Source organism: Acipenser ruthenus, chromosome 5 (genome assembly GCF_902713425.1).
Source record: "Acipenser ruthenus chromosome 5, fAciRut3.2 maternal haplotype, whole genome shotgun sequence".
In the NCBI taxonomy this organism is placed as follows: Eukaryota; Metazoa; Chordata; class Actinopteri; order Acipenseriformes; family Acipenseridae; genus Acipenser; species Acipenser ruthenus.
Genome location: NC_081193.1, coordinates 16,957,471 through 16,966,567, shown reverse-complemented (window position 1 = coordinate 16,966,567; position 9,097 = coordinate 16,957,471). Strand labels below are relative to the sequence as shown.

General features: G+C 53.6%; 1 protein-coding gene across 2 annotated transcripts in view; it reads left to right on the top strand.

Moving 5' to 3' along the window:
* Positions 1 to 9,097, top strand: part of LOC117962865 (TBC1 domain family member 2A-like) — a 57,767-nt gene continuing 48,670 nt past the window's right edge. For both annotated transcript variants that reach the window (XM_059023735.1, XM_059023734.1), the window contains exon 1: positions 1 to 160. In XM_059023735.1, coding sequence (XP_058879718.1) covers positions 115 to 160 — 46 coding nt within the window. In that variant the 5' untranslated portion in view covers positions 1 to 114. The remainder of the gene's footprint in view (positions 161 to 9,097) is intronic.

The window sequence follows — 9,097 nt, the reverse complement described above, 5'->3', positions numbered from 1 at the left end:
GAGCATACACCACATCCATGGCGGTGATGGTCTTTCTCTTGTCCTGTTCAGGTGACTGCATCCCGAATCACCACCTCCAGGAACACCTTCAACACCCCGCGGGTCTCCTAGATCATGCCGGAGATTCGCTGTTCTCCTCCGGGCCAGGCGGCGAGTAGCAGTATGATTATTATTATGATTTATTATGATTTACTTATTAGCATATCTGAACAAACGGTTGTATACAAAATAAAATACATATAAAGAATTACAGTGCATTTAAGAGCAAGATACAAAATACAATGACTTCAGTCCTAATAATAAGAGCAAAAATAAAAAAAATAAAAAAAATAAAAAAATAGTAGTAGGCTAGTCCTCGTAGTGGTATTTGTAGTAGTCGTAGTAGTATTAACACAAGTGTGTTGTTGTTCTTATTTTAATTACTTAGAAATGTCAATAGCAAAATAAATATTAATTATATTTTGTATTTATTTAATGTTTTTGTTTTACATTTTATCGGCCCACTATGAGTATGACCATACGCTTTTAAGACCACATACCCCCCGTCGTAGGCTATGTAAATTTTGTAAAAGAGGCACTGACTGAACTTACTATTAAAAACATGTAAGCCAATAAATTCGATGTCGCTGACCTTTGGAGGTATGACACAGGCCAGGTTTTTGGGATGGAACCGCATAACAGTCTCGCGTTTTGATTGGTCCATGTCTGTCACATGAATATGTCGAGTGGAAAAGCTTGCAGGCATTTTTAACATTATGATCAGAGAGAGAGAGTGAGAGAGAGAGAGATCTGGTTTCCACAACCTTACCATTAAAATATAATGTGGTATTATGCTGTACTGATATAACAAACTATGGGTAATTACTTTATATAAATTATCATGTTATGCACGAATGTAAGAATTGGCTTTCTGTGATGGTGTACTTTTTTCTTTCAAGTAGCATATATCTATAATCGTTTTTGCGATATATTTTAATATAAATACTCTATTGCAGTTTTGTTAGAGGATACATTAGTTTATCTCTAATGTAATCACAGTTTTACATATAGACCGCCCCTGTTTTCATTTACGTCGCAAATTCTGGGCTGCTTTGCTTTTCAGGTAATGTCCCAAATTCTGGGCCGATTTGGTTTGCAGATAACGTCCCAAATTCTTGGCCGCTTTGGTTTTTAGATAACGTCCCAAATTCTGGGCCGATTTGGTTTTTAGATAACGTCCCAAATTCTGGGCCGATTTGTTTTGCAGATAACGTCCCAAATTCTGTGCCGCTTTGGTTTTTAGATAACGTCCCAAATTCTGGGCCGCTCTGATAACATCCCAATTTCTGGGCTGCTCTGGTTTTTAGATAACGTCCCGAATTCTACATTTTCGAATTCAGGCCAGTTTTTGAGATATTCTGCTCAGCTGACAGCCGAGTTTCTAAGTCATGCATGCACAGTTTACCATAAACTGGACAGTTAATTCATTTAAGAGTTACCCTTAGTACATGAATCATGTATTTTTACTCTCCCCAGAAAACATTTAGGAACATGGTATAGCAAAAAAAAAAAAAAAAAAACGACATCGCATTTGCTTATGTAATGTCCATCAATATATAGTGAGGCGTAGGGGTTTATCAGAACTTCAGGGTTTAAGAGACCAGTGCTCTTCAACAACTTCAAATAAATCCTATTGTATTGTATTAGTCAACATTTCCCTTATCTGTTCCTGATAGTTTATACTGTAGGTCAGGGGTTTTCAACCTTTTTTGAAACTGTACCCCTTCTATCTGGAGGTTTCAGCTCGAGTACCCCTTTACAATTTTCGCTCAACTGAACGGTACCTCAGTTACAATAAAATGGAGAATAATCTGATGACCCCCCCCCCCCCCCCCCCCTCTGTTTATTTAATAAATTTGGGTGACAAACTGCTGGTTTAGGACAGAACAACAAACAGTAGGCTTAATTCTTAAAACTTTTAACTACAAGTATTTGGATGCACAGAATTAAAAAGACAAGTATTGGGTTAGGAGCATACCTATTTTTTTGTAACTTTGACGGCCTTTTTTAAATTGACAGCCTTTTGTGAAAGTGAAGGCCTTTTGATACCCAGCATACATTGCAATACCCAGCAAAGTTATACACTGATATTCTGATAGCACAGCAATTCAATTGAAGTTTGTAATTGGTGTGTTCCTCAAATACACAATAAAAAGTGATATTTATATGTTATACAGGTTATACAGTGGTTTCGGACATCTAAGAACAGGTACTGCGAGCATCTGGATTCATACCCAGAGGTACTCTGTAGCCTCCTAGGACATTCACAGCTTGTTTGACACCCTCTTGTAGTTGCCCGTTTCTGCATATAAAGCAAAATGCTGTTTGTCAATCTCTGTTTTTTCTTATAAATCAGTCTTTGTAGGAATCATTCCAAAAACACTTGAATCAGTTAGGGACTACCAGTCTGACACTACAGGCCTTTAAATTGCAGATCACAAAACACTTGGAATAGACTTAAATTGGTGCTTCTGTTGCATAAATACACTACAAAATGTGCACACTTCAGGTCTTATATATAATGGACATTTTTAGTATGTATTTTGCTATAGGAAATTGCGGTCGGGGGGGGGGGTCCTCCTATCGTACCCCATGAGTCCACATATCCTGGGCCAACAAACTCGCTAGTACTCTCTTTAGATGCACAACAGTCTTAGCTAAAGAAAATTGGTTCCTTCAAGTTCGTACGACCCACGACCGCCATTGGCCGAGCCTTACCCCAGTTTTTATAATGGGATTTGCCATAGGGAAGGGGGTGGTCTCTTATCGTACCCGTATCTCCACGACCCCTGGGCCAGCGAACTCCGAAGGGCACTCTTTGTGTGCACAAGAGTCTTAGCTAAAGAAAGATATTGGCCATGGGTTCATACGCCACCCCACCGCCAGATGGTGGGCGTTGCCCCAAAGGGGTTTTATAATGGGATTTCCCATAGACATTTTTCAGGGTGCTATATCTCGGGTTCCGGGGGTCCCCGAGACTTGAAAATCGGTACGGAGGTCCACCTCGGGGCCCCTGTCGATCCCTCCAAGCGACGTGTCCCCAGCTAGAAAGGACACCAGTTTAGACTTTTTTTGACAACCTGGAGCTCAAAAGCTATTGGAAATGCAACCTTGACATTCCATCATGCTGAAAATGTGTAAATTTGTTGAAAATGTTGCATTTGAAAACGGGTGGCTCCTTGTGAAAGAGGGCCCCCAGACATGACCCTAGGAAGTTCAACCCGGTTTCTAGGCCCCAGGGTCATGGAGATATGACCCCGAAAAGGATAGTTTTTGGACATTTTTGACAGGGCGTATCTCGGGTTCTGTGGGGGTTAGGAACTTGATTTTTTTTTTGTGGCCGGGCCCCGTGGGGCCCCACACAAGGAGTCACCATTTTCATGGTTCAGATGCCAGGACGGCTTGGCAAAGTGAATTTTTTCGTCATGACATGAGTTTTTGGGTGAACCACCACACCGTTTTAGGGGGTGGTTTGGGGTGCTCCCCTGAGTCTATATCACTTTGAATGGTGGTTCTACGTGCTCGGGTTAGAGAGATATGCCTGAAATATGCTTTTCAACCCTGCCATAGACATGAATGAGGCTGAACACCCTGAACGCCCTGAAAATATTTTCTGCAAAGAATTGCTCCGAAACTGAGCAAATTACATTCATGCTGTTCTAGAACCCTTCGAACGGTGGTTATAGGTGCTCTAGTTCGAGAGATATGACTGAAAATGTGTTTCCCTTTCAAGTCGAAAATAACCATCAAGGTATGGGATATTGCCGTCAGGCAGTAGCGATTGGCTGAGCTTTATAGCAAAGCTGCCGATAGGCCTCTGCGCGAGCTGCCACGTAAGCCCGCCCCCTTGGGAGCTTACTATACGCAGCGCGCAGAGACTCACTTCCTCTTTTGTCTTCAGCATTGGTAGCGGTAGGTATTAGAGCCCGTAGCTGATTGTACTCAATAAGCTTAAAGCTTGAGAAGCTGGTTTTTGCCCCTTCTCGGAGTTTATTTCAGTTACACTCTTCGGAGTCGTTATTATTATTTAAGGATTTTATATATTGTGTATATTTTTATATATTTTATATATTTCCTTCACGCTTTGCTTGCATCGCGTTGTCTCGTGGTCTCCCGTCTTTCCTTTATTAATTAATTTTGATTATTGTGTTGTGTTTTGGGTTGTATTAAAATATATATTTTTCTGTGTGTATTTTTATATATTTGTGACGCACGTTGCGTTGGCCTTGGCCGCGCGCGTGTCTGCAGCCCCGGTCTTGCCTTGGCTAGACCGCGTGTGTGTGGAGCCTGCTCTGCTGTCTCCCACGTACTGCCTGCGGTGAAAAAAAAAAACAAAAAAAAAAAACCGCGTGGTAGTTGTACTGTGCCCACATATACTGTGTCCCAGTCACTTAATCACCACCAGCAGTACTGCTGCAGCACAAAAAAAAAAAAAAAATCCCATTCACTACACAGAGGAAGACGACCACTAAGCCTCAATCCCCAGCACCAGCAGGTAAGTAGTGCACAGCATCAGACACTGTACCAGCACATAGCGTCTCCGCTCTGCGGGTCAGCTGACGCTTAGGCGTCTGTGCTAGCATTCTACGCTCGGTACTCACGCTCCGGCGTGCTGCGCTTAGGCGCTTGGTGTCGGCACTTTGCCACTTGGTGCAGCGCTTCGGCGCTTTGTGCAGCGCATCAGCGCTTGGTGCTAGCGCGTCTGCGCTTGGGGACTTCGGCGCATCGACGCTCGGTGCACGCACCTCGACGCTCGACGCTTCGGCGCTCGACGCTCGGTGCACGCACCTCGACGCTCGACGCTTCGGCGCTCGACGCTCGGCGCGTCGACGCCTCGACGCTCGGTGCACGCACCTCGACGCTGGACGCTTCGGCGCTCGACGCTCGGTGCACGCACCTCGACGCTCGACGCTTCGACGCTCGGCGCGTCGGCGCCTCGACGCTCGGTGCACGCACCTCGACGCTCGACGCTCGGTGCACGCACCTCGACGCTCGACGCTCGGTGCACGCACCTCGACGCTCGACGCTTCGGCGCTCGACGCTCGGCGCATTGACGCCTTGACGCTCGGTGCACGCACCTCGACGCTCGGCGCTTCGATGCTCGGTGCACGCACCTCGACGCTCGACGCTCGACGCTCGGTGCACGCACCTCGACGCTCGACGCTCGGTGCACGCACCTCGACGCTCGGCGCTTCGACGCCTTGACGCTCGGTGCACGCACCTCGACGCTTCGGCGCTCGGTGCACGCACCTCGACGCTCGGCGCGTCGGCGCCTCGACGCTCGGTGCACGCACCTCGACGCTCGACGCTCGGTGCACGCACCTCGACGCTCGACGCTCGGTGCACGCACCTCGACGCTCGACACTTCGGCGCTCGACGCTCGGCGCATTGACGCCTTGACGCTCGGTGCACGCACCTCGACGCTCGGCGCTTCGACGCTCGGTGCACGCACCTCGACGCTCGACGCTCGGTGCACGCACCTCGACGCTCGGCGCTTCGACGCCTTGACGCTCGGTGCACGCACCTCGACGCTCGGTGCACGCACTTCGGCGCTCGCTCGGTGCACGCACCTCGACGCTCGGCGCTTCGACGCCTTGACGCTCGGTGCACGCACCTCAACGCTCGACGCTTCGGCGCTCGACGCTTGCCGCATCGACGCCTTTACGATCAGGGCACGTCCACGCTTCGGCAACCATGTCCGGGTTCCACCGTTGCGTCACCTGCCAGGCAAAATTGCCAGCGAGCGATCCCCATGAGGACTGTGTGGCGTGTCTGGGGCCATAGCACGCCGCATCCGCGTTGGCGGATAGGGCTTTTTGCCATCTTTGTGCTGGTTTCCAGACACGCACCCTCCGCCAAAGGGCGAAGAAAGCAGTGGGTGGGCGCTCTCCTTCCACTGGATCGTCCCACACCATTTCTGCCCCGCCGTCATCTACGGCGACGCCGCCAGGGCGGCTGCAGCTCTCCAGGAGCCCGTCCTCCCAGCTAACGGCTGGTCAGAGGTCCCCCACCAGACGCGCTCGGGAGCGCAGCCCCTCCCCTCGTAGGGTACGCCCCCGTCGGGAGTCTAGGTCGCACTCCAGATCGCCTCGACGGAGAGCACGCTCTCGTTCCCCTCGTCGGGACAGGCGATACAGAGACAGGTCGGGGGTGGCAGAGCTAACCTCCAAAATCCCATTCACTAAAAAATCCCATTCACTACACAGAGGAAGACGACCACTAAGCCTCAATCCCCAGCACCAGCAGGTAAGTAGTGCACAGCATCAGACACTGTACCAGCACATAGCGTCTCCGCTCTGCGGGTCAGCTGACGCTTAGGCGTCTGTGCTAGCATTCTACGCTCGGTACTCACGCTCCGGCGTGCTGCGCTTAGGCGCTTGGTGTCGGCACTTTGCCACTTGGTGCAGCGCTTCGGCGCTTTGTGCAGCGCATCAGCGCTTGGTGCTAGCGCGTCTGCGCTTGGGGACTTCGGCGCATCGACGCTCGGTGCACGCACCTCGACGCTCGACGCTTCGGCGCTCGACGCTCGGTGCACGCACCTCGACGCTCGACGCTTCGGCGCTCGACGCTCGGCGCGTCGACGCCTCGACGCTCGGTGCACGCACCTCGACGCTGGACGCTTCGGCGCTCGACGCTCGGTGCACGCACCTCGACGCTCGACGCTTCGACGCTCGGCGCGTCGGCGCCTCGACGCTCGGTGCACGCACCTCGACGCTCGACGCTCGGTGCACGCACCTCGACGCTCGACGCTCGGTGCACGCACCTCGACGCTTCGGCGCTCGACGCTCGGCGCATTGACGCCTTGACGCTCGGTGCACGCACCTCGACGCTCGGCGCTTCGATGCTCGGTGCACGCACCTCGACGCTCGACGCTCGACGCTCGGTGCACGCACCTCGACGCTCGACGCTCGGTGCACGCACCTCGACGCTCGGCGCTTCGACGCCTTGACGCTCGGTGCACGCACCTCGACGCTTCGGCGCTCGGTGCACGCACCTCGACGCTCGACGCTCGGTGCACGCACCTCGACGCTCGACGCTCGGTGCACGCACCTCGACGCTCGACACTTCGGCGCTCGACGCTCGGCGCATTGACGCCTTGACGCTCGGTGCACGCACCTCGACGCTCGGCGCTTCGACGCTCGGTGCACGCACCTCGACGCTCGACGCTCGACGCTCGGTGCACGCACCTCGACGCTCGACGCTCGGTGCACGCACCTCGACGCTCGGCGCTTCGACGCCTTGACGCTCGGTGCACGCACCTCGACGCTCGGTGCACGCACTTCGGCGCTCGCTCGGTGCACGCACCTCGACGCTCGGCGCTTCGACGCCTTGACGCTCGGTGCACGCACCTCAACGCTCGACGCTTCGGCGCTCGACGCTTGCCGCATCGACGCCTTTACGATCAGGGCACGTCCACGCTTCGGCAACCATGTCCGGGTTCCACCGTTGCGTCACCTGCCAGGCAAAATTGCCAGCGAGCGATCCCCATGAGGACTGTGTGGCGTGTCTGGGGCCAGAGCACGCCGCATCCGCGTTGGCGGATAGGGCTTTTTGCCATCTTTGTGCTGGTTTCCAGACACGCACCCTCCGCCAAAGGGCGAAGAAAGCAGTGGGTGGGCGCTCTCCTTCCACTGGATCGTCCCACACCATTTCTGCCCCGCCGTCATCTACGGCGACGCCGCCAGGGCGGCTGCAGCTCTCCAGGAGCCCGTCCTCCCAGCTAACGGCTGGTCAGAGGTCCCCCACCAGACGCGCTCGGGAGCGCAGCCCCTCCCCTCGTAGGGTACGCCCCCGTCGGGAGTCTAGGTCGCACTCCAGATCGCCTCGACGGAGAGCACGCTCTCGTTCCCCTCGTCGGGACAGGCGATACAGAGACAGGTCGGGGGTGGCAGAGCTAACCTCCAAAATGTCTCAATTCATGGAGGTTATGATGGGGCAGCAGTCCATCCTCATGTCCTTAGCAAATGTGGTGCCTCCAGTCCCAGGACAACCGACTGGGCCCATTGCTAGTCAGCCAGTGGCCCCTCCACAACCTGCACCGGTCGTCGCTCCTCCAGTGCAGTCTCAAGGGGAGTGGGATATCGATGCGCTGTCTAGAGACGCATCTGACATCCTAGAGGGGGACAGTACAGAGGCTGAGGTAGCCTCCCAGCACTCTGAGGACGAGCTCCACGTGCTGGACACCAATGACCCTACGTGGTCTGTGGTGGACAGAGCAACCCGCCACTTGGGCGTCGAGTGGCCGATGGCGGAGCCGCCTCGGCGCTCCTTGTTTGAGTCGCCTTCAGCCCAGTCCAGTCAGTCCAGGATGCTTCCGGCATTCCCAGACTTTATTAAGGAGGTACAGTCCACCTGGGGGGCTCCGGCCTCTGCCCCGGCGACTTCTCGCCAGGCCTCGGCCTTTAACATGCAAGGGGCAAGTGAGGCTGGGTTGGCGTCCTTCCCACCTGTGGACGCTGCGTTCGCCGCGTTGGTGAAGACGCCAACATTATCGGGGCTGACGAAAGATCCTGCATGCCCCAATAAGCAGTGCAGGACCACTGAGGTACACCTCAAGAAGGGGTACGCTGCGGCCACAGAGGCGGTCAAGCTCTCTAATGTGGCCAGCTTGCTGACGGTCTACCAAGCTGCATTAATCAAAGACCTGCCTGAGTGCCCTTCGGCGGCCCTCAGAAGCGAGTTGGGGACCGTCAGTCAACTGCTGGTGAAGCTGGCCCAGCTCAACGCGCGGGCTCAGGGCAGGAGCATCGCGTCTCTGGTGGTGGCCAGAAGGCAGCTCTGGCTCTCGCAGGCGAGAGTGCAGGAACCTGATAAGGCCCCGTTGCTGGATGCCCCAATTACACCGGGACACACATTTGGTCCAGCGGTGGAGGAGATGCTGCAACGCTCCGCCAAGGCGCGGGAGGCGTCACAGCAGATGGCGAAAATGTGGCCAAAACCGTCGTTCCAGCCGAAGCGGCCTCAGGAACATCAGTGGCGCAGGGCACCACCACAGCACCAGCCACGGCCAGGGGGTACTAAGACCTCTCCCTCAAGCACAGCAGCGCGCGGTCAACCT